The 26,220-nt window shown below is 43.3% G+C and overlaps 1 protein-coding gene and 1 long non-coding RNA gene across 4 annotated transcripts in view; one reads left to right on the top strand and one right to left on the bottom strand.

The window, feature by feature from the left end:
• Position 1: 1 nt before the first annotated feature.
• LOC135492026 (uncharacterized) lies at positions 2 to 6,528 on the top strand. Its single transcript, XR_010448011.1, has 3 exons — positions 2 to 1,586; positions 5,091 to 5,408; positions 6,088 to 6,528. It is a non-coding gene; the product is annotated as an uncharacterized LOC135492026 (long non-coding RNA).
• Positions 6,529 to 10,645: 4,117 nt separating this feature from the next.
• Positions 10,646 to 26,220, bottom strand: part of LOC135492047 (formin-binding protein 4-like) — a 30,407-nt gene continuing 14,832 nt past the window's right edge. For 2 of the 3 annotated variants that reach the window (XM_064778153.1, XM_064778154.1), the window contains exons 2-13: positions 23,743 to 23,873; positions 23,034 to 23,156; positions 22,222 to 22,416; positions 21,090 to 21,312; positions 20,018 to 20,798; positions 19,390 to 19,549; positions 19,022 to 19,095; positions 18,473 to 18,577; positions 17,900 to 18,033; positions 15,126 to 15,279; positions 13,855 to 14,769; positions 10,646 to 13,136 (exon numbers count right to left, since the gene is read on the bottom strand). In XM_064778153.1, the coding sequence (XP_064634223.1) occupies positions 12,987 to 13,136; positions 13,855 to 14,769; positions 15,126 to 15,279; positions 17,900 to 18,033; positions 18,473 to 18,577; positions 19,022 to 19,095; positions 19,390 to 19,549; positions 20,018 to 20,798; positions 21,090 to 21,312; positions 22,222 to 22,416; positions 23,034 to 23,156; positions 23,743 to 23,851 (3,123 nt within the window). In that variant the 5' untranslated portion in view covers positions 23,852 to 23,873 and the 3' untranslated portion in view covers positions 10,646 to 12,986. The remainder of the gene's footprint in view (positions 13,137 to 13,854; positions 14,770 to 15,125; positions 15,280 to 17,899; positions 18,034 to 18,472; positions 18,578 to 19,021; positions 19,096 to 19,389; positions 19,550 to 20,017; positions 20,799 to 21,089; positions 21,313 to 22,221; positions 22,417 to 23,033; positions 23,157 to 23,742; positions 23,874 to 26,220) is intronic. The other variant, XR_010448017.1, reaches the window with a different exon arrangement.

Here is a 26,220-nt window from a genome sequence, read left to right as displayed (position 1 = left end):
GCAGCAGCAGCAGCACACTAGCTGCCAACTTTGGCGACGAGAAGCGTTCGGCTGACGCCTCTATACGCCAAAGTTGGCGGCCAGTGGATCCCGGTCAGAGCACACCTGCCCAGAACTGGCGTCCAGTAGTGTCTTTTCCGCCACTTTAGGCTGCCATTTTGAAATCATGTGACATCAAGACGCAAGCTGATTGGCCATAGCCTCGCCGCCGACGCCAAGTCAGGCGGCCATCCGTAGCACACCTGGCTTCTTCTTGCGTTCAAACGCGGCGACAAGCGTAAAAAATCAAACATATTAGATATCTGGCGTTAAGTTGCGGCAAGTGGCGTCAAGTCGTGTTCGCCGACGCCGTTCGTAGCAGACTAGGGATTTTTCAGGCGTTCAGGACTCTTCCGGCAAAAAACGCCTGTGAACGCCGAAGTTGGCGGCTAGTGTGCTGCGGGCTGAAGTCCGTGATAAGTATAGGCGGAATGGTTAAACTAACTACTGCAAGATTAAAAGCATAGACGTATTAAATGGTGAAACTTGTTACTTCAAGATCGACTTTTGTTCACGTTTTTTGATTCAAAATCTGAACCCATCTTTCGTTGGATCGAAATCAGAACTTATCTTTTGTTATCGTTTCAGAGTCTTCAAGATGAGGCAAGGTTTGAACTAGCAAGGTCAACCAATTAGATTTCTGATAACTTTGGAGAGGGACATGTAGATATTACTAGGACTACCTCCCTATCACTGGCAGTTCCATGGGATGACTTTTTTGAATAGAAGCACCAAACTTCTATGGAATCTCCTCCCTCCGCCACAAATGTACAAATAAAAATTGATTCCGTTATTGATAAACATGAATTGAAAAAAGAAGCTCCGAAAGGCTAGAACAATAGCCTGAGCAAGAGCAGATGTCGGCTTGAAAAGACTGTTTAATGATCGGACGATTCTATGTGGAGCAACCGTGATTATGAAAGCAAAGCTAATAAGCAAAAGCATGTGTGTGATGAGCCGAGTGTCTGCCACGACATCTTTTTGGCGTTCATTTTTGTTTCCAGTACCGCTCAGTTTAGCCCGTTTGTTGGACGAACGCTTCAATGCTTTGATAATCAACGAATTGATAACTAGCAGAGATGAAATAGGTATCACAGCATTTACAATAAAATCACTCCATCGAATGACATTGACCCAGTACGAAGAACCAAATGCATGCTGGGTGCAGATACAACTCTTCAAGACAGGATCACAGACGTATGACTGCGTTAGTATGAAATGGAAATTGAACAGGACGCAGAATGTGCACATGCAAAAGACAGTCCACTTCGCACGCCGGCTAGAGCAGAAGTCAATAGCTTTTAAAGGCCACTGGACTGCAATCAATCTATCCGTAGACATTGACACGATAATCCAGCTCGAACACGCTGTGGCCGCATTGTTGACGAAGCTCAACCAACAATTCTTCCCTTTCGCGCCAATCCCGGTGATCGCAGGCGCTATGAAAGCGATTGTATCGACAACTGACAGCGCACACATATATACGCCAGTGGACGACGATCTATTTGTTTTCTGAATCATCACCAGGAAGAGTAAGACATTCCCAGGTATCCCAAATGTCATCGTAAAAAAGATCATGTATTTTAGATGCTTGAAGATTTGCAGGAATATCTCTAGAAGGCGCTGATCACTTGGTGACGAAGTTGTTGCAGTCATGCTTACATTTGAAAGCATGGTGGTCATTTCTAATCCAACGAACGCCATGATCGGTACGAGAGGCGCGCGCTGATTTCGTTCCTTGAAATGACCGATGTGACTTCTGCCTACAGTCTCCCTTTAACAGTATGTTTGTTCTTCATCTGGTTCACCAAACTATTTTTCTGAACGTGTTTGATGCATCTCCAATTTTGTTGTCATTAATGTCAATTATATATAACATTTTTTTATAATGTCTATTAGCGTGTATCCGGTAGCATAATGACCAGGTATGGCTTGCATAAAAATATCAGGTTTCGGTACGTCAGTTTTGCGGGAGATATATATATATATATATAAAGCTTTAATGAAAGAAGAAGAGAGTTCATCAGTCAAATTTGTATCCGGAAATCCTTGTATAGGCCTACTCCAGACAAATTAACCAATTAAATGATGTCTTGTTTCAAGCGTACTCAAATCAGGGATGATTCCGGTCAGCACCATGTTCAATTTAAAACACCATAAATTAAAAATACTATTTTGGTGGTGGCCGCTCGGCACAAATTGACATACATGTACATACAGGTTACGGGAGTATTCGAAAAAGCTGGATCGTCGGACTGCTAGATTCATTGGATTGTGACTCATGAATCACCACCACCTGGACTGGGGACCATTCGGAAAACGGAATATGATAACAATACCGACGGCAGTGCCAGTGTGTGCATTTGAAGCACATGGTGGGAAACGTTAGGGATTCGGAAATTGTGCAATCCATCCAGGCGGTGGTGATCCATGAGTCACAATCCAGTACATCTAGCAGTCCAGTGATCCAGCTTTTTCGAAAATAGGTTATTTCTGTACAATTTTACCTCTGCAATCAGGTCAACTGTATCAAGGACAGCTTATAGACAGTGGTATTGGACCAAAAGATCGTTTCTGTTATCAGGACGGACAACTTATAGACAGTGGTATTGGGCCAAAAGATCGCTTCTGTTATCAGGACGGACAGCTTATAGACAGTGGTATTGGGCCAATAGATCGTTTCTGTTATCAGGACGAACAGCTTATAGACAGTGGTATTGGGCCAAAAGATCGTTTTTGTTATCAGGACGAACAGCTTATAGACAGTGGTATTGGGCAAAAAGATCGTTTCTGTTATCAGGACGAACAGCTTGTCGACAGTGGTATAGGGCCAAAAGATCGTTTCTGTTATCAGGACGGACAGCTTATAGACAGTGGTATTGGGCCAAAAGATCGTTTCTGTCATCAGGACGGACAGCTTGTAAGCAGTGGTATTGGGCCAAAAGATCGTTTCTGTTATCAGGTCGGACAGCTTGTAGACAGTGGTATTGGGCCAAAAGATTGTTTCTGTTATCAGGACGGACAGCTTATAGACAGTGGTATTGGGCCAAAAGATCGTTTCTGTTATCAGGACGGACAGCTTATAGACAGTGGTATTGGGCCAAAAGATCGTTTCTGTTATCAGAACGGACAGCTTATAGACAATGGTATTGGGCCAAAAGATCGTTTGTTATCAGGACAGACAGCTTATAGACAGTGGTATTGGGCCAAAAGATTGTTTCTGTTATCAGGACGGACAGCTTATAGACAGTGGTATAGGCCAAAAGATCGATAGACAGTGGTATTGGGCAAGAACAGATAGTTTCCAATCAATTTTACCTGTTACCAGGACAACAGCCTAATAACGACACATTTATCAGTCCTGATGGTGTCCTTCAAATAGAGGTTCCATTGTAGTTTTGATGAACTACGAGATAGGGATATCCCAATCCGCTCTTGCCTGTTATCTCCGGTCAATAAATTCCATGCCTTTCCAAGAGTTGCCTTGGCAACAGTATTGGCAATGTAAACAAGAACACAAAATATACAACAAAAAAGTCATTTCATTTTTTTGTTTATTATCCAATCACATGATTCTCATGCATTTGCATCAAAATACATGGAAGCAAGGCCTAAAAATAGCTGTGGTTCTGATAAATTTTGCTTTGGTGCCCCAATTTTGTTATCGTAAATATTGCAACATTCTTGCCTGAGCGATTTTTTGAGAGAAAATCTCAGTCACGCTATGTTTACCACAACAACAGCCATTTTTTTCTCGTCAGTCATAATTTGAACAAAGTCCTAAATAAAATATTTTACATGAAATAATTTACATCAAAAATTCTCAAAGAATAAGGCCATGGTGTGTGCAATATAGACAGTTTCAACAAAGACAACCGAACGAACAGATGCATAAACTCAAGCGTGTCTGAAGGCCCAAGCCAAGATATTGTTACCTTGGACAATACCATAAGCCACAGTGACCCTTTGTTCGAGGTCAAACACCCAACAGGTCAAGAGCCCAAACAGGCTTTATCGAACATGTCTACTCCAGTAATTAGTTGACTAATAACTTATTTCGAAGAAATGAAGAGATCAGATATACCGGTACTGCAATGCTGGTACTTCAACAATGACACTGGAATACCGGTACCGCAATACTGGAACTTCAACAGTGATACTGGAATACCGACCGGTACTGCAATACTGGTACTTCAACAATGATACTGGAATACCGGCACTGCAATACTGGTACTTCAACAATGATACTGGAATACCGGTACTGCAATACTGGTACTTCAACAATGACACTGGAATACCGGTACTACAATACTGGTACTTCAACAATGATACTGGAATACCGGTACTGCAATACTGGTACTTCAACAACGATACTGGAATACCGGTACTGCAATACTGGTACTTCAACAATGATACTGGAATACCGGTACTGCAATACTGGTACTTCAACAACGATACTGGAATACCGGTACTGCAATACTGGTACTTCAACAACGATACTGGAATACCGGTACTGCAATACTGGTACTTCAACAATGATACTGGAATACCGGTACTGCAATACTGGTACTTCAACAACGATACTGGAATACCGGTACTGCAATACTGGTACTTCAACAATGATACTGGAATACCGGTACTGCAATACTGGTACTTCAACAATGATACTGGAATACCGGTACTGCAATACTGGTACTTCAACAATGATACTGGAATACCGGTACTGCAATACTGGTACTTCAACAACGATACTGGAATACCGGTACTGCAATACTGGTACTTCAACAACGATACTGGAATACCGGTACTGCAATACTGGTACTTCAACAATGATACTGGAATACCGGTACTGCAATACTGGTACTTCAACAATGATACTGGAATACCAATTGTTTGGAAACTTCGAATCACTGCATTTGTAGGTTGTAGGTTTAGACACCTATACCCGTCATGGCATCGCCCGTGAATAGGACTGATTCACAACCAATCAGCCGAGACTATAGGACAGAGTCAGAGTTATTTACCACGTTCATATGTTTTATGGGTTACAGGTCCGCATCTATGACCGGTATCTCCCAGATGCCGACATCGTCGACTACATCAAAAAGGTGGGCATGAGGAGAGAGCAACATGTGAAGGCCTTGGTCGCCCATTACGACATGGACGTCAACACGAATAGAAAGTAATAACACGCCGAGATGATCCTCTATCATCTTGCGATAAAAAAGTTCAAAATCCTTTTTTACGAGATTTGTTCGAAAACGGTTTTTACTATATCCCTTGCCTTTCCTATTCCAGACACGGTATTATTAGACAAAAGCGAATTCAAGATCGACGGACGCATCCACGGAACCCCGAGATTCGTCTCCGTGAATAGGCCTAATCTTTATCATCGTCATCAGTCGACTGCGCATCTGGCGGCCACAAGCTTCCTCCAGCTTTCCCTATCCTGGGCCAGGTCCTCAATTTGGTGTGGTGTCAACAGTCTGTCTCCATCTCCTGGCAGAGACTTTGGAGGCACCATTGCTAATCCTTGACAGCTCAGGAGACCTAGGCTGTACACAGCAGCAGTTTGATGAAGTTGTTGGTAATCATTATCAGTCCCGAATCAAAACGGCATTTGCCTAGTGAATGTTACTTGTAAACTTACAAATCTAAACAAGTCGTTTCGATATCGTAGCTTACTTGTCCTTGGAATGAATCTGAATAGATTTAAAGCACGGACTTCAAATGTGTCTGCTGTAAAGCCTGCAGCACACTAGCCGCCAACTTTGGCGACAAGAAGCGTTCGGCTGACGCCTCTCGACGCCAAAGTTGGCGGCCAGTGGATATCGGTCAGAGCACACCTGCCCAGAATCGGCGTCCAGTGGCGTCTTTTCCGCCAGGCGGAATGGTTAAACTAACTACTGCAAGATTAAAAGCATAGACATATTAAATGGTGAAACTTGTTACTTCAAGATTGACTTTTGTTCACGTTTTTTTTATTCAAAATCTGAACCCATCTTTCGTTGGATCGAAATCAGAACTTATCTTTTGTTATCGTTTCAGAGTCTTCAAGATGAGGCAAGGTTTGAACTAGCAAGGCCAACCAATTAGATTTCTGAAAACTTTGGAGAGGGACATGTAGATATTACTAGGACTACCTCCCTATCACTGGCAGTTCCATGGGATGACTTTTTTGAATAGAAGTGCCAAACTTCTATGGAATCTCCTCCCTCCGCCGCAAATGTACAAATAAAAATTGACTCCGTTATTGACAAACATGAATTGAAAACAGAACCTCCGAAAGGCTAGAACAATAGCCTGAGCAAGAGCAGATGTCGGCTTGAAAAGACTGTTTAATGATCGGACGATTCTATGTGGAGCAACCGTGATTATGAAAGCAAAGCTAATAAGCAAAAGCATGTGTGTGATGAGCCGAGTGTCTGCCACGACATCTTTTTGGCGTTTCTCCTTTTCATTTTTGTTTCCAGTACCGCTCAGTTCAGCCCGTTTGTTGGACGAACGCTTCAATGCTTTGATAATCAACGAATTGATAACTAGCAGAGATGAAATAGGTATCACAGCACTTACAATAAAATCACTCCATCGAATGACATTGACCCAGTACGAAGAACCAAATGCATGCTGGGTGCAGATACAACTCTTCAAGACAGGATCACAGACGTATGACTGCGTTAGTATGAAATGGAAATTGAACAGGACGCAGAATGTGCACATGCAAAAGACAGTCCACTTCGCACGCCGGCTAGAGCAGAAGTCAATAGCTTTTAAAGGCCACTGGACTGCAATCAATCTATCCGTAGACATTGACACGATAATCCAGCTCGAACACGCTGTGGCCGCATTGTTGACGAAGCTCAACCAACAATTCTTCCCTTTCGCGCCAATCCCGTCAATCGCAGGCGCTATGAAAGCGATTGTATCGACAACTGACAGCGCACACATATATACGCCAGTGGACGACGATCTATTCGTTTTCTGAATCATCACCAGGAAGAGTAAGACATTCCCAGGTATCCCAAATGTCATCGTAAAAAAGATCATGTATTTTAGATGCTTGAAGATTTGCAGGAATATCTCTAGAAGGCGCTGATCACTTGGTGACGAAGTTGTTGCAGTCGTGCTTACATTTGAAAGCATGGTGGTCATTTCTAATCCAACGAACGCCATGATCGGTACGAGAGGCGCGCGCTGATTTCGTTCCTTGAAATGACCGATGTGACTTCTGCCTACAGTCTCCCTTTAACAGTATGTTTGTTCTTCTTCTGGTTCACCAAACTATTTTTCTGAACGTGTTTGATGCATCACCAATTTTGTTGTCATTAATGTCAATATATATAAAAAAAATTTATAATGTCTAAGCGTGTATCCGGTAGCATAATGACCAGGTATGGCTTGCATAAAAATATCAGGTTTTGGTACGTCAGTTTTGCGGGAGATTGGGTAAAGCTTTAATGAAAGAAGAAGAGAGTTCATCAGTCAAATTTGTACCACGAAATCCTTGTATAGGCCTACTCCAGACAAATTAATCAATTAAATGATGTCTTGTTTCAAGCTTACTCAAATCAGGGATGATTCCGGTCAGCACCATGTTCAATTTAAAACACCATGAATTAAAAATACTATTTTGGTGGTGGCCGCTCGGCACAAATTGATATACATGTACATATACAGGTTACGGGAGTATTCGAAAAAAGCTGGATCGTCAGACAGCTGGATTCACTTGAGTGTGACTCATGAATCACCACCGCCTGGACTGGGGACCGTTCGGAATATGATAACAATACCGACGGCAGTGCCAGTGTGTGCACTTGAAGCACATGGTGGGAAACATTAGGGATTCGGGAATTGCGCAATCCATCCAGGCGGTGGTGATCCATGAGTCACAATCCAGTACATCTAGCAGTCCAGTGATCCAGCTTTTTCAAAAATAGGTAAATTCTGTACAATTTTACCTCTGTAATCAGGTCATCTGTATCAAGGACAGCATCTAGACAGTGGTATTGGGCAAAAATATCGTTTCTGTTATCAGGACGGACAGCTTGTAGACAGTGGTATTGGGCCAAAATATCGTTTCTGTCATCAGGACGGACAGCTTGTAGAGTGGTATTGGGCCAAAATATCATTTCCGTTATAAGGACGGACAGCTTGTCGACAGTGGTATTGGGCCAAAATATCGTTTCTGTCACCAGGACGGACAGCTTGTAGAGTGGTATTGGGCCAAAATATCATTTCCGTTATCAGGACGGACAGCTTGTCGACAGTGGTATTGGGCCAAAATATTGTTTCTGTTATCAGGACGGACAGCTTGTAGACAGTGGTATTGGGCCAAAATATCGTTTCTGTCATCAGGACGGACAGCTTGTAGAGTGGTATTGGGCCAAAATATCATTTCCGTTATAAGGACGGACAGCTTGTCGACAGTGGTATTGGGCCAAAATATCGTTTCTGTCATCAGGACGGACAGCATATAGACAATGGTATTGGGCCAAAAGATCGTTTCTGTCATCAGGACGGACAGCTTGTAGAGTGGTATTGGGCCAAAATATCATTTCCGTTATAAGGACGGACAGCTTGTCGACAGTGGTATTGGGCCAAAATATCGTTTCTGTCATCAGGACGGACAGCTTGTAGAGTGGTATTGGGCCAAAATATCATTTCCGTTATCAGGACGGACAGCTTGTCGACAGTGGTATTGGGCCAAAATATCATTTCCGTTATAAGGACGGACAGCTTGTCGACAGTGGTATTGGGCCAAAATATCGTTTCTGTCATCAGGACGGACAGCTTGTAGAGTGGTATTGGGCCAAAATATCATTTCCGTTATCAGGACGGACAGCTTGTCGACAGTGGTATTGGGCCAAAATATCGTTTCTGTCATCAGGACGGACAGCTTGTAGAGTGGTATTGGGCCAAAATATCATTTCCGTTATCAGGACGGACAGCTTGTCGACAGTGGTATTGGGCCAAAATATCATTTCCGTTATAAGGACGGACAGCTTGTCGACAGTGGTATTGGGCCAAAATATCGTTTCTGTCATCAGGACGGACAGCTTGTAGAGTGGTATTGGGCCAAAATATCATTTCCGTTATCAGGACGGACAGCTTGTCGACAGTGGTATTGGGCCAAAATATTGTTTCTGTTATCGGGACGGACAGCTTGTAGACAGTGGTATTGGGCCAAAATATCGTTTCTGTCATCAGGACGGACAGCTTGTAGAGTGGTATTGGGCCAAAATATCATTTCCGTTATAAGGACGGACAGCTTGTCGACAGTGGTATTGGGCCAAAATATCGTTTCTGTCATCAGGACGGACAGCATATAGACAATGGTATTGGGCCAAAAGATCGTTTCTGTTATCAGGACGGACAGCTTATAGACAGTGGTATTGGGCCAAAATATCGTTTCTGTTATCAGGACGGACAGCTTGTAGAGTGGTATTGGGCCAAAATATTGTTTCTGTTACCAGGATGGACAGCTTGTAGATAGGTATTGGGCCAAAATATCGTTTCTGTTATCAGGACGGACAGCTTGTAGAACGGTATTGGGCCAAAATATCATTTCCGTTATAAGGACGGACAGCTTGTCGACAGTGGTATTGGGCCAAAATATTGTTTCTGTTATCAGGACGGACAGCTTATAGACAGTGGTATTGGGCCAAAATATCGTTTCTGTCATCAGGATGGTCAGCTTGTAGACAGTGGTATTGGGCCAAAATATCGTTTCTGTTATCAGGACGGACAGCTTGTAGAGTGGTATTGGGCAAAAATATCGTTTCTGTCATCAGGACGGACAGCTTGCAGACAGTGGTATTGGGCCAAAATATTGTTTCTGTTATCAGGATGGACAGCTTATAGACAGTGGTATTGGGCCAAAATATCGTTTCTGTCATCAGGATGGACAGCTTGTAGACAGTGGTATTGGGCCAAAATATTGTTTCTGTTATCAGGACGGACAGCTTGTAGAGTGGTATTGGGCCAAAATATTGTTTCTGTCATCAGGACGGACAGCTTGTAGAGTGGTATTGGGTCAAAATATTGTTTCTGTTATCAGGACGGACAGCTTATAGACAGTGGTATTGGGCCAAAATATCGTTTCTGTCATCAGGATGGACAGCTTATAGACAGTGGTATTGGGCCAAAAGATCGTTTCTGTTATCAGGATGGACAGCTTGTCGACAGTGGTATTGGGCCAAAATATTGTTTCTGTTATCAGGACGGACAGCTTATAGACAGTGGTATTGGGCCAAAAGATCGTTTCCGTCATCAGGACGGACAGCTTATAGACAGTGGTATTGGGCCAAAAGATCGTTTTTGTTATCAGGACAGACAACTTATAGACGGTGGTATTGGGCCAGAACAGATAGTTTCCAATCAATTTTATTTGTTATCATGACAACTGCCTGATAAGGACACATTTATCAGTCCCCATGGTGTCCTTCAAATAGAGGTTCCATTGTAGTTTTGATGATCTACGAGATAGGGATATCCCAATCCGCTCTTGCCTGTTATCTCCCGTCAATAAATTCCATGCCTTTCCAAAAGTTGCCTTGGCAACAGTATTGGCAATGTAAACAAGAACACAAAATATACAACAAAAAAGTCATTTCATTTTTTTGTTTATTATCCAATCACATGATTCTCATGCATTTGCATCAAAATACATGGAAGCAAGGCCTAAAAATAGCTGTGGTTCTGATAAATTTTGCTTTGGTGCCCCAATTTTGTTATTGTAAATATTGCAACGTTCTTGCCTGAGCGATTTTTTGAGAGAAAATCTCAGTCACGCTATGTTTACCACAACAACAGCCATTTTTTTCTCGTCAGTCATAATTTGAACAAAGTCCTAAATAAAATATTTTACATGAAATAATTTACATCAAAAATTCTCAAAGAATAAGGCCATGGTGTGTGCAATATAGACAGTTTCAACAAAGACGACCGAACGAACGAACAGATGCATAAACTCAAGCGTGCCAAGATATTGTTACCTTGGACAATACCATAAGCCACAGTGACCCCTTTGTTCGAGGTCAAACACCCAACAGGTCAAGAGCCCAAACCGACTTTATCGAACATGTCTACTCCAGTAATTAGTTGACTACTAACTTATTTCGAAGAAATGAAGAGATCAGATATACCGGTACCGCAATACTGGTACTTCAACAGTGATACTGGAATACCGGTACTGCAATACTGGTACTTCAACAATGACACTGGAATACCGGTACTGCAATACTGGTACTTCAACAATGATACTGGAATACCGGTACTGCAATACTGGTACTTCAACAATGACACTGGAATACCGGTACTGCAATACTGGTACTTCAACAGTGATACTGGAATACCGGTACTGCAATACTGGTACTTCAACAATGACACTGGAATACCGGTACCGCAATACTGGTACTTCAACAATGACACTGGAATACCGGTACCGCAATACTGGTACTTCAACAATGACACTGGAATACCGGTACCGCAATACTGGTACTTCACCAATGATACTGGAATACCGGTACTCAGAGTACTGTAATACAGGTAGTTAACCTGGTCTAATCAGCACCCTAGTTTGCAGTTCTTGAAAATTGTATCTTTTGGACCGAAAAAGGTTTCGAAATCAGCAAAACTAAAAATTCTCTGAAATTTAATTTTTTTCAGACATTTTCAGGAATCTTGGAAAGACTCAAAACAGTGTGTGACCCCCGAGTTCAGCCATAAAGATGCACATGATGACATCTGTCCACATTTTTAAAACAATTATTGGCTCTTCTCAAATTAAAACTCGTTACTGAACATCCTAGTCTTTACAGTACATCAAATACTGTGACTGAATAAACATCACATGTGAATCATCCACACACAATACATGTAGACTTCACAAAAGATTTACAAGCGATTTTACAAGCCTTTACAAAAGACCTTTCAATGTAAGTTCTTACAACAAAGTGGCTATTCTTACGACTAGTCGTAACTTAGGATTTATGCGATTTCAGAGATTAAACTGAGGATCTAGGGAGATAAGACTAGTGTAAAGGAAGGGTTAGGGTTAGGGTTGGCGCTAGGAGTAAGTGCAAGGGTCAGGGTGAGCGTCAGGGTTAGGATTAAGGCCCAAAAAGGTGAAAATGATCGTCGTAAGAATAACAAGCACTTTGTATGTAAAATGCATTAGGGATCGTCGTAAGAATAGCCGCGGCCTTCTTACAAAGCTCTTTAATTTTAATGTATACAACATCCTCAAAGTGCTTTACATTGGAACCTCCCTTTGCAGGCACCTCTCTATTAAGGACACTAGCTTTGGTCCCTAAAGGGTTGTTGCCATTCAATTTGACCTCTCTTATCAGGACACCTCTCTATTAAGGACACTAGCTTTGGTCCCCAAATGGTTGTTGCCATTCAATTTGACCTCTCTTATCAGGACACCTCTCTATTAAGGACACTAGCTTTGGTCCCCAAATGATTGTTTCCATTCATTTGACCTCTCTTATCAGGACACCTCTCTATTTAGGACAACATTTGTCAGTCCCAAGGGTGTCCTGGATAGAGAGGTTCTACTGTACTTAGTATAAATAATACTGAATCAACACTTTTCCATTTCTATGCAGATGTGGATTAAGGGGTGGGAATCAGGCTTGCAACCCCCTTTTCTGTCAGAGAGTAACAAATTTTCAGAGCACCTCTCCCCAAAAAAAACACGTCTAATTGAAATTTTAACCCTCAGATGCCCAGAAAAATGCCTACTTGGTACAAAAATTTCAAAACATTTCTAGGGAAGGAAACTCAATCCCAACAATTCTTCGATTGGACTCTCCAAGTTCAGCTCCGCCCCACATTCCAAAATTTCTCAATCAGCCAAGGATTCGATACGGTCACCATGACCAATGATCACAATTGTCCTAACTGACGACACGAGGTGAAACCGTCCCCAATTTCACGCACAATCAACTGCTATTTTCGCCTTCTTTTATAGCACGGGCAGCCGCTTGAGCAATTTCGTCCTCGACCTCTCGCTGCGCTTTCTGCCACTTCTGGACCATCGACGAAACGTTTTTCTTCTTCAGAGACAAAGCACCACCGGATTTGATTTTGATCTGAAACATACATGAATAGATGAAACGTATCTACATCTTGACTCTCAAGGGTTAATACCGCAGCTGATGCATTTCTAAACACGTGACTCGAAAGGCTAGGACTGTGTGTATAGTCGTACCTCCACCTATCAAATCCCCATGTCTTTTGCGCTTACACCTATGAATTGTCGTGTCTAAATAGACCCGTGTGTCAAATCCCCGTGTCTATTAGCCCCATCGAGCTCGATGGGGCTAATTGGGGGCTAATTTAGACCCGTGTTCAACACAGGTTTTTTGATAGGTGGAATCTGAATAGACACGGCAATTGCAAGTTCTAAGATCCGGCGACAGATGGCGCGGTGTAGTTGCCTCGGTATTGCGCCTTCTCCAACGGGAAAGAAATACAGGAGAGCTCCCTACCTACAGCGCACCTGTCGCCGGGGCTATTAACCATTATCTAACACAACTGATAGGTGTAAGTGCGCCGCGGGTTTTTTGACACACGGCGAAGACAAGGGTCTTGAAAAAACACGGGGTTTTATGATAGGTGGAACTACGACTTATGTAATCTCCAGGCACACTTCCGAGTACTCGCATGCATGGAGTATGATTTACATACATCAATGCACAGAACCGAAGACTTTACTTTTTGCGTCCTTACACAGAAGACATAGTTACACTGCTTCATCAGACTGGATAAAAGGCACCAAATACCCAAACCAAAGCTTTTTCTACAAACCTTTTTCTTCTTTTTCCCACTCTCCGACACAGATGCTGCCAAGTTCATCGCCAGCTGGCTCGCACTATGACCTTGCTGACTCGTACTCGGCACCGCCGACTCTGTAGACGACACGGCGGCGCCCGACGTCGTATCCGGCGCAAACGTAAACGGCAGACTGACACGTCTTGTCGTACTTGCTTCCGTTTGAGATGTTTTGAACAGGACTGGTTGTGCGATTAGGTGGGCAGGTTTGTCAATGGTTGGTAGTCGGGAGATCGAACTAGTCGGGTACAGGGCGTCTTGTGAGTCCTCGGACTCCATACCGCTGGGCGGGGGTGGGGGAGGTGGGGCGACTCGGTAGTCAGGTACCGTCGTTGAGGCACTGTAGGCAGTGGATTGATATGAGAAGGGCATTGGTGTGACACTATAAGAACTCGATACTGACGAGATTGAGATGGGATGTTTGGTGTACGGGGGCATGGGTGGAGGCTGGAGGTCCGGGACCGTCGAGTCTACTTCATTGTCGTCAATTTCCATGTCGATCTCCTGAATGGGGCTATGAGCTAGATGATACGTTGGGTGCTCAGTCCCTGGGGGTAAGGGCGGCGGACTGTAGCCAGTTGGTAATATTGGCGGGGGAGGTGGGGGGACGAAATTTGACTCAAACCCGGGTGGAGGCGGTGGTGGTTGGTCAGTTTCTGGGGGTGGTGCGGGGTCGTCTGGAGGGAGTGGGGGAGGAGGGGAGCTGGGAGGGGGCGGTGGGGAGACCGGAGGCAATGGAGGCGGGTCTGGCTCCTCCGGCAAGGGCGGTAGATCTGATGGCTCTGCAGGAGGTGGGGGATCAACGAAGTCATCGGGAACCTGCGGTTGATCTTGTTCCTCGACGAACGTGCTCGTTATATCCGAACCATCGCCTTCCATTCCATTGAAAATCTGATGATAAACAAAAGCAGAAAGTGAGTTTGCCAAATATTTCCATTGTCTTAAAAGAGGGGTTTATAGCAAAGCAGAGCAAGATGGTACGGTAGCTGGTTATCTACCGTGTTATCTACCGACCAGAAGCACACCAAACTTGTTCACACGTAGAAAATAAATTACAGTCTAACTCTAACCTCTCTATTAAGGACACCTTCCGGTCTGACTAACACTGTCGTTAACGCAGAGGTGTCCTCAGTACACTCTACAGAAGTCAATTCAAACAGAATGGCAGGTTTGGGATCAAAACCAGGGTCCTTATTAGAGAGAGTGTCCTAAATAGAGAGGTGTCCGCTAAGAGAGGTTCAACTTACCTGCGCTTGTCTTCCTTCACTTGAGTCGACCTCTTCTTCCAATGCGCTTGAGCTTGCCTCTACGCCGTCTCCGAATCCCTCACTCATCTCGATCGGGTATTCCCACTGGGATGCGCCAGTCTCGTCACTCTGGTAGAAGTAGCGTTTATAATCCCTGAAAGACCCCAATCGGGGATAGAAAACAACTCATTAAAACATCGTTCGAATACGTGAAAAATCAGTGAAGGGTCTGGCCGTTGTTCTGGTACCATACCTACTTGGTGTATGCATGTGGTGTGTACTCTTGCTCTTGAAATGCCTCCTTGTCATAAAATCGAGCCAGATTTTTCACACCCAATTTTTCTCTGTTGAGTTTCAGACAGAAAAATGTCACCTTGACGAACATTTGTACGGTTGCTGTGTACAAACGGTTGTTGCTTTCAATGATGTCTTCTTGGGCGGACCTGTTGAATGGAATGCATTTTAAGATGGGGGACTCAGTTACTCCACCCCAGTCATCCTTGAGTGCGATCTGCAGGGATGTGACAGGACTTGGAAAAAGTTCCAGGGAAATTTTGAGCAAAATATGCCTCAAAATGCTTGTTTTTGGTCCATTTTCGAAAATTCAAAGTTCTGCAGAGAGAAGAGGCAAAGCTCTGTTCAGTTCTGTGGTCAATGTCAAAATATGGAAATAATTTCTTAAAAGCTGTCCTTACTTGCAAAATGAGCCCCTAATTTGTTAGTTTTTGGTCCGATTTCGAAGATTCAAAGTTCTTTAGAGAGCTGACGCATACATCCCTCTACTTCTGGTGTCAAATTTAACCCTTATCAGGCAGAGAAAATCGGAAATGCCACATCCCTGGATTTGAAGCAGAAATTTCCATCCCCGTTTTCACAGGGTATGTTTTCGTGCTGGAATTGATATCCCACCAAGGCCTAGAGAGCAAGGAGTAACCGATGACCCCCATAGGACTTTTTGGTACAGGGTTGCCCACAGGGAGTACCATTGCTCATAACTCAGTTTGAGCATGAGCAAATGTGCTCAAAACTCCGAGGGAGAATGAGCAATGGCAGAAGGGGGAGGGAGAAATCATCTGCTGGAAATTTTAGTCCCTTTTTACACCAGGTTAATTTGAATATCAGAGTTACATAACTTTTTTTAGATCTGTGTACATAAGGAGGCACATCACATTGGAAAAACACAGCTTTTTTTCAAATATGACAAACGTTTACTTGTGAATATGCTAACGCCAAAAGCAAATTGCCTATTGTCAGGCATTTCTAACTTGAATCCTCAGTAAACCATGCAATTTTAAACAATCTGTTTTAAAAATTCAAAGCATTTCTATTGATATCAACTTATTGTTCAGTGACTCTTACTTTAACTAAAATATTTTGGAGTTGTTTTGTCGATTCTTATCCAAGGGCCTATTTCTCCAATGACTACAGAACCATTAACGGGGATTCCTGCTACCCCCCCTGAAAGAATCGTGAGCTTTTATCCCCTCTCAAAATAAAGAAAGGACTCTTTGGCTAAGTAATTGAAAATCTGTTTCAAAATTGCAGAGTCCTAAAAGTCTACGTCAGACCAATGAAAATCCCATTTTTTGTGGGTTACCAGAAGCTCGGCATAAAGGAGGTATCTTTCAATTTCAAAACTTAACCTACGAACAATGTTCTTTCATCCAAGGAGTCATCAGATTGATAGTCAGACAACTTAGTACCCATTATCCATCATCATCATTATCATCATCATCATCATCATCATTATCTTCATCATTTAATATAAATTTTTGGTTTTGTGGCCCGACTAGGGCCTTTGCCTTGCCAAAGACTTATTTTTGGTTTTGTGGCCAGACTAGAGCCTTTGCCTTGCCAAAGACTTATTTTTGGTTCTGTGGCCAGACTAGAGCCCTTGCCTTGCCAAAGACTTTGCTCTACCCTTGATAATGAAACCAAAATCAGTCATCGTAAGAATAACATCGCACCCAAATTTACATTTCTAACCTTAAACTCCAAACACGCCATCGGTCATCGCAATTTCTCAGGTTTTTTTTCCAGCAGATGAACGGTTCGATAACTCTAACACCGGACTTAGAAAGGCCCAGTTGAGGTGGGCATATTCAACAAGACCTTCCTAAATAACCGGTTTTAACGGTTTACTCACCAACGACGATCTCTGCAGCGTCTTCCGATCATCTTCGGCCGACGGGCCATCGAAAACATCCACAGGCATAGTCCACACATTTCAAAATGCAGTTCAAAACAATGTACATAGCAACGAGGTCGAAAACCCCCACAGTTCAGATGGTGAAAGTGACAAACCCAGAATGTTCTCAGCGATGTAGTAGTGTTATTGAACAGTCGGTGTGATAGAATTCATGCTCGGTCCAAGTACTGTGTGAAATACCACAGAAGTACCAAACGTCAAAGGCCGGAAGTCGGTCAAAATTATAGGGTTTGAAATCGCACACTGCGTAAAATTTCACTTATGGTCAACCAAAATGATCTCCATACAGGAGTCGGTTGACAAGACTGTATAACGATTGCAGCCTGGAGCATGAGTGATGCGTTTGATTTTTTGCATGGATTCTATATTCACTGTACTGCTATTTCTGTCCACGACCGGCGCAAGCACCGGTCAATCATTGTCCGGTTGGACCGGCTCAGATATCGGCCAGATCAGGGCGGCGGAAACATCGCGGGCGCCTAACTAGCAAAACTAGGAGTCCCCCTTTCATCCCGGCGTGCAGTACGTTACGGCCAGACTAGGAAGGTAATAAGAAGGGTCGTACCTGTCCCAATGACACGACCATCCCTTCGGGGCGGCGCCGAGTTCGTACTCTTTGATTTGGGTGTCCGCGTCTTTCAGCTTCTTCAACAGGTGATGCGTGGACAGGCCGCCCTCTACCCAGTCGACCAAGCGAGTCTGCAATGAAAAGACGGCAAACAGACCCCATCACTGATAATGTGTTCTGACATATGGGCTCTGACATATGGGCTCTTCTGACACATGGGCTCTGACACATGGGCTCTGACACATGGGCTCTGACACATGGGCTCTGACACACGGGCTCTGACACACGGGCTCTGACACACGGGCTCTGACACACGGGCTCTGACACACGGGCTCTGACACATTGGCTCGGTCACGTACCACGCATGCCGGCCAACTCCTTGCCTAGAACAGCAATGACGTCACAAGGAGATGAAAGAGGGGCAGACCAAAGGAAACTTGCTGACGATCCACGGAGAATGAACTCCTATACCTGGAAGTTTTTTATGATCGGGAAAAAATGTTCGGAAGCATGAAATCTGCTGTTAAAAAGAATTTGTGCTCCCTGCTAAACAGGAATTGATGATGTTACCTGTGTCTCAATGAGGAGAATTTGAAGTTTCGATAATCCTTTCCTGTTTATGTCAAGGAACTCCAGCTTGCTCGTGATGGTAGACGACAGCTCATCAATTTGTATCTAAAGATGAGAGACAATTAAGAAGTGATTTGGTGTCAGTCCTGACTGTTTCACCTGCTTTTAAAAATCACCATATATGGGCCACCATATTCCAGAAAAATTGAAGAAAAATATTTTTTTGGAATTTTTTCTCTCTTCTTTATGAAGACCTCCTTGAGTCATTCAAAAATCACACAATGCAACCAGATGACTCAAAAACCTTTAAAAATGCATTTTAAGGGGATGAAACTATGAAAATATCACTTTAAAAAAAGTATCAACAACCAGACTGGCGTCTGCACAAAAAAAATTATAAAAGACTGATAGGTCTGCCCCTTTGGGATATACCCCCCTCCCTGTACAAAGTGCAAGCACCACATATGCTCTGGCACCAACCCCCCCTAGTGTGTACATACTTCGAACAGCCCCAGCCCCCCCCCCCCCCTACAAGTTATTTCAATGTACCTCTTGCTCTTTCTTGAGTTCATGCTTTTCTCGTGATGAGGGTTCTTCAGGATTTTCAGAATTTTCACTTTTTTCTGTAATAAAAAAACAACTGATATTATGAAACGTTGAGACGGAACATTTTCTCGAGCAGTGAAAATATGATACAGTAGAATTTCCCTTAGCAGACACCTCTCTATCAAGGACACCCTCTGTATTAAGGCGATAGTTTTGGTCCCAAATTGGGTCTTTCCATTCAATTTGACCTCTCTTGCCAGGACACCTCTCTATTAAGGACAGCACTTGTCAGTCCCGGGGGTGTCCTTAATAGAGAGGTTCTACTGTAGTAGGCTAATTGCTGGTCATGCAGACTCCCCCTTAAACCTTACCAGTTTTCATCTTTTTCGTTGGCGGTGGTTTTTCGTCCACAGGCAGTGCAGCCGAATCAGGATCCGGTGATTCCCTCTTAGCAGTCGGTTCTGTCGTCATGGCAACCTCTCCTTGCGATACGTCATCATCCTCGGCTGCTTCGAGCTGTTCTAATTCGGCCTGAAAGTACACAACCGAAATCGACATGATGAATGAATTGAATGTGTCAGTGAGTAATAAATACAAACTGCAAAATGCCAAACTTTTGTTGACATCGTGAATAAACCCATTCACAAAAAAATTAATATTGATAATTTCTTTAGTAATTTTCAAAAATGTGACTCGCTCTACCAAAACTAGGCACTTGTCGCATCTGAACTTGACAGGTTGATACGGACTTGTTGTTCATTTCCCTATTGTAGACCTTTTGTGAAATCTATTACAAACTGATTTGGTCACATTTCACAAAAGGTCTACAATAGGGAAATGAACAACAAGTCCGTATCAACCTGTCAAGTTCAGATGCGACAAGCGCCTAGTTTTGGTAGAGCGGGTCACAAATTACAAAAATATAGGGTACTGACCTAGTAACACAAATATCGCCGGAGTAAATCGAACAAAATTTTGCAATTTCAAAAGGTCACCCACCTTCCGTCTCTCCAGCTCTCTCTCCAACATGTCATCCTCATCCTCGTCCCCTTCAGCAGTATCGGCGGCAACCTCCACATCACTGGACGCAGGCAGCTGCGGGCCAACCTCCAAACCCTTCTTCTTGGCCTTGAGCCAACTCGAACCGCCCGACCTAATCCGCTGCAGCAACTCATTACGATCAATTTTAGTCGTAACGTCGTCACCTTTTGTCTTCAATTCGACTTTTTCCTCATCTAAAGTCTTCCCCTTGACAAATTTCATCGCGAACGACTTCTTCTCTTCCTTTTTCACCAGCTCCGCACCACGCTGGTCGCGACGGAACCAATCAAAATCTTTCTCGCCAGGATCGCTGTCGTATCCTTGCACCAGGGGGCTATTACTACGCGATGACGCAGACGCCCCGAGTCCAGAGCGCGAGAAATGAAATTTAGGTGCCAATGAGTCAGTGACCTCATCGTTAGAATCGGCGGATAATTTCGCAAGATTTCCGTACAAAGTTTTCTGTTCTGTTGGCGATTGCGGAGGTGAGTCAGGGTAGTCGCTATAAAACAATTGTGGCCCTATTGTTTTTGGTTCTGCCTCAGGAAGTTGGGGTCCTTCCATTTGGCTAGACTCCGGCCTATTTGCCCCCGACACCGGTGCGAGTAACTGCGGTCCTACTGTGTCCGGGGGTGGTGGTTCAACTATCGATGGAGGCAGCGGTACGGTTTCAGGTAGAGTAGCCATAGGAACAGGTGAAACTGTACGAGTTGTGTCTTTCTCCGCTGTAGGTTTTGATCTGGTAAAGTAAAAGGAGAAAGATTTGTTATCATTATCTACCTGTTTCTTAAGGCCCAAAATGTGCTTTTTGTTTCATATAGGGATAATTCCATCCATCGTTTTTTGCCTGTTGATTTCTGGCAGACAAATAATGAAAGAGTCGCATCACAAATCACGGCTGACAGTGAGTGAGATAAAGCCTTGTAACGTCACAAAACGTTAAAAAAAGGTATGACAAGGTCAACTGTCACCTCCTGATGACGACCAGATCAGAATATTCACTGATCAGGCATTTCCTTCATCAGCTCACCTCACAGATCTTTTCTTTCCCTCCAGACGATTCTTCCTCTCCTCTGCTCTAGTCGCCCTCCGCGACTCAAATGCCACCATGGCCTCTTCATATTCCTTGAACAGGAGCAAGTATTGAGTGTAGTCCTCTGGGATCTCCCATGTGACCTCGTTCGTGTCCACGTGCCAGTAATAATAACACTGCGTGCCTTCATCTAGACATTGCTGCCAAAGACTTTTAGGTTCTGCAGAAAAGTGAAAAGAAATGAGGTATGTTAGTTTGTGCATTTGTCCTTTGAACAAGGGTAGAAAGCCTGGTAGTCCTCTGGAATCATCCCGGTGTCCACGTGCCAGTAATAATAACACTGCGTACCTTCATCTAGGCATTGCTGCCAAAAGCTTTTAGGTTCTGCAGAAAAGTGAAAAGAAATGAGGTATGTTAGTTTGTGAATTTGTCCTTTGAACAAGCGTAGAAAGCCTGGTAGTCCTCTGGAATCATCCCCGTGTCCACGTGCCAGTAATGATAACACTGCGTACCTTCATCTAGACACTGCTGCCAAAGGCTTTTTGGTTCTGCAGAAAAGTGAAAAGAAATGAGGTATGTTAGTTTGTGCATTTGTCCTTTGAACAACTGTAGAAAGCCTGGTAGTCCTCTGGAATCATCCCGGTGTCCACGTGCCAGTAATGATAACACTGCATACCTTCATCTAGACATTGCTGCCAAAGGCTTTTTGGTTCTGCAGAAAAGTAAACAGCAATTAGAAAAGCGCATCTGAACAAGTGTAGATAAGCTTATGTAGGTGCTTAAAGGGTAACTCGTGTCAAATTTCACCATATAATGTTTTAGCTGTTTTTGACAAATGACTACGTCACTTTCTCATAAATCGGTAAGGTTTTCGAATCGAAATGCACATTTTCTAGAAATTGATGGTTTAATCCCGCCTGGACGGCCGGCTTCGATGCCGTTTTCGTTGACGACGTCACAACATGAACATTTTCGCGGTCGCGGTGGTTTACATTCAGCGATTTTATAATAAATCTAATCAAAAATGGAAAATTTGAGCTTTACATTTGTGCTCAACAATTAAAAACGGACGTTTTTCCGAAAGTTGTAAATCACATCATAGTATCACTTTAAATAATCCCTCACTGACCTGCCATATCAAACATCTCTTCATCTTCTTCTTCAGCTTCTTCGACCGCTTCGGCGGCATCTTCCGGCACGTCAATGGATTCAATTTCAGCGAGGAAGTTCGCCACCTGCATGTCGATGTCGCCACCGGGCTTGCCCGAAGGGGCGGGTAACGCGGGAGGGGTGACTTCACGCTGGCCCATCCCATTCATCACATCTGTAAGGGTAAAATAAAGCCTGTTAACAAAACTTCTTCTTCTTCAGAGTTCACTTTGCACTGGGACAATGTTGGAGGTATTATTCTACAGAGAGTCCTTCATCTGAGGCGATATGAGTGTTTTCACGTGCCACAATGTTTAGGCTCCAATTGGATTTATTGACCTAGTGACTTCGTCTTCGGCAATGGGTAGAGTCTACGGATTCAAGCACTCATGTATCTCATTTGTTTGACTCTTTTGCTTAAGTACTGGCATAGATACCAGATTTGAGGATCGCCGTTATTTCTCATTCAAGGGGCTGTAAAAGCCATAAATCTTAGTTCCTTGAAAGCCATCGGGGCTATCCAGAAATACAATCATGGGTTCTTCTTAGGATTAAACCAGTGTCCTACTGCATGGTAGCCAGCGGAGTTTACCACTAGGCTATAACACGTATAAGACTCCTCACAAAGTGTTTTCAAACATTGTGCATTTTTGTGGTGCTTTTAAATCTGAAAAAACTCTGAAAAATTTCTCTTCCGGATTTTTTCAAATGTGGCAGCCCCAAGGTGACACTGCTTGAAACATGTTGGACTGCCGCGTTCAAAACAGTCAGGAAGACTCGGGTGCAACCTACCAGGTGTTGGAGATGGGTCAGTCTCTGGCTCCGGGGGTCGAGGGGGAGTTTCTGCTTGCTCCGCCTCATCTTCCTCCTCACCGTTATCATAACTGCCAAGGGCAGACAGGGCATTACTACTCCCTGAAATACAATCAGGAAAAATTAATGATTCCATTCTATTTCTTCTTCTTCTTCTTCTTCCTTGCGTATGACTGGTCACACTTTCATAACGTGGTTACGCCATCACCTGTTTACAAAGTTACGGATCGGAGACAACGACTTGTGCCCAGGTGCCACGGAACCGATGACCGTGGCACACATCCTGACAAGATGTGCGAGATTGGCAGCTCTGAGAAAAGACATCTGGCCAGAAGGTACCAGCCTACAAGACCAGCTCTATGGAGACCTCCAACAGCTGCGAAACACCATAGAATACATCAGAAGATCGGACTTGACTGTCTAGAGCGAACGAGAAGAAGAAGAAGAAGAAGGACTTTCATAACGTTAGTCCTCAAGAACTTGGCAGGGTAATGCAAATCTGCCTTGTTCCCCAAAGTTTTTCTTAGACTTGGAGAGATGTGGACACCAGAACCTTCCTGGTACATCCGTGAATCATTTGAGGGCCTTGGGTTAAGGGGTTAGGGAGTAAGGTGTCAACAAACAATGGTGTGGTAGTCTTTGGTACAAGACAAAATTTCCCCAAAAATGTTCAGGAAAGAAGTCCTACCAGTTCTTCCCAAATTTTTTGTTGGTGTCGACGAGTCAGGATTGTCATCGTCAAGCTGAAGGATGGTGCGTCGCTTGCCAAACCCTTTGTTGCGGTTTCTCGAGTACATGATCTGTCGATTGTTGGCCACGCTGAAAATAAACGACAGATTGTACTTCAACTGGTTAGGTTTGTCGGGTAATCAACACAGGCCTGCTGGCCTACTACAGTCACTTCAGCATCCTGCGAGTCACACATGACCAGCATTCCCATCCAGGCTAGAAGGGATTTCTCGAAGTGGTAGGTTAGGGGCTTACCAGTTGAAACGTCCCCACTCCAAAACGTCCCCTTACCAAAACGTCCCCGGGTACGGGAAAACGTCCTCGGACCAAATCGTCCCCTATCCAAAACGCCCCCGCCTTCATTAACAATGGTTAAGGCGTATGCCTGTATGGCAAGTGTACTGGATAGCTGGATAGTGAATCTAGGTAATAAAGGTACAGGAAAAAAGGTACAGGAAAAAAGGTACAGGAAAAAAGGTACAGGAAAAAAGGTACGCAAATAAAGGTACAGGAAATAAAGGTACAGGAAATAAAAGTACAGGAAATAAAGGTACAGGAAATTAAAGTACAGGAAATAAAGGTACAGGAAATAAAAGTACAGGAAATAAAAGTACAGGAAATAAAGGTACAGGAAATAAAAGTACTGGAAATAAAGGTACAGGAAATAAAGGTACAGGAAAAAAGGTACGGAAATAAAGGTACAGGAAATAAAGGTACAGGAAATAAAGGTACAGGAAATAAAGGTACAGGAAATAAAGGTACAGGAAATAAAAGTACAGGAAATAAAGGTACAGGAAATAAAGGTACAGGAAATAAAGGTACTGGAAATAAAGGTACAGGAAATAAAGGTACAGGAAAAAAGGTACAGGAAATAAAAGTACAGGAAATAAAAGTACAGGAAATAAAGGTACAGGAAATAAAGGTACAGGAAATAAAGGTACAGGAAATAAAGGTACAGGAAATAAAGGTACAGGAAATAAAGGTACAGGAAATAAAGGTACAGGAAATAAAGGTACAGGAAAATGAAACGGCCAGGGGCCATTGTGCTCACCGTATACATCTTTTAGTAGGCAGGATCATGCTTAGTTTAGAGGTGAATATGGTGAACACAATCAGGCATGAAGACTTTTTTTAGATGTGTATTGATGTCAAGTAATAAGACAGGGCAGTATATATAAGTTTATGATCCAACCAATAATTGTCTATGACATCAACAAGATCAATATCGTGTGATTGCTAAGAGTCCCTGCAATAAAAAATTCATCGAAAAAAAGTCATTAATAAGCAAGATATTGCACGTCCTACTTTTTCAGTTTTGACCCCCTGGTGGCCAAATCAAGAATCAGATGAGGCCAAAATTCGGTGTCAGAGATTATCTGATGTAGGGGGTTACATGTACCAACATTCAAGTTCATAGCTTCAGCAGTTAAGAAACGTGCCATAGTTACACTCTAATGGCCAATTTACGCCATTTGACCTCTGTGACCTAGAAAAGGAGGTCAAATCCAAAAATCGTAGGACATGTGGTGTATCCTTGCTAGAAGTCCCTGCCATAAAAATTTTATCGAAAACAATTCACTCAAATAAGCAAGATATTGCACTTCTTCCTTTTTCCATTATGGCCCCCTGGTGGCCAAATAAAGAATCAGATCAGGCCAAAATTCGGCATCAAAGGTTATCTGATGTAGGGGGTTATATGCACCAAGTTTCAAGTTCATAGCTTTACTGGTTAAGAAACGTGCCATAGTTTACACTCCAACGGCCAATTTACGCCATATGACCTCTGTGACCTTGAAAAGTAGGTCAAATTGAAAACCCGTAAGACATGTGATGTATTCTTCCTAAGAGTACCTACCATAAAAATTTTATCGAAAACAAGTCACTTATAAGCGAGATATCACACTTTAGATATCCACTTTTGGCCCCCTGGTGGCAAAGTTGAGAATCAGATCAAACTGAAATTCAGCACCAGAGGCTATGTGATAAAGGGGGTTATATGTACCAAGTTTCAAGTTCATAGCTTTAGTGGTTAAGAAACGTGCCATAGTTTACACTCTAACGGCCAATTTACGCCATATGACCTCTGTGAACTTGAAAAGTAGGTCAAATTAAAAACCCGTATGATATAAGATGTATATTTGCTATGAGTACCTACAACACAAGTTTCATCGAAAACAAGTCACTAATAAGCGGGATATCACACTTTTTAGATATCGACATTTGGCCCCCTGGTGGCCAAGTTGAGAATCAGATCGGACCGAAATTCAGTGTCAGAGGTCACCTGACCTAGGGGGTGCTGTGTACAAAGTTTTAAGTTCATAGCCCTAGCGGTTAAGAAACGTGCCACTGTTTTTTAAATAGGATACGACGACGGACGACGACGACGGACGACGGACACTGCGGTATTACATAAGAATCAAGAAAATGTAAGATACAA

The sequence above is a fragment of the Lineus longissimus genome, chromosome 8 (assembly GCF_910592395.1).
Source record: "Lineus longissimus chromosome 8, tnLinLong1.2, whole genome shotgun sequence".
In the NCBI taxonomy this organism is placed as follows: Eukaryota; Metazoa; Nemertea; class Pilidiophora; order Heteronemertea; family Lineidae; genus Lineus; species Lineus longissimus.
This window is presented reverse-complemented; position numbering and strand designations above follow the sequence as displayed.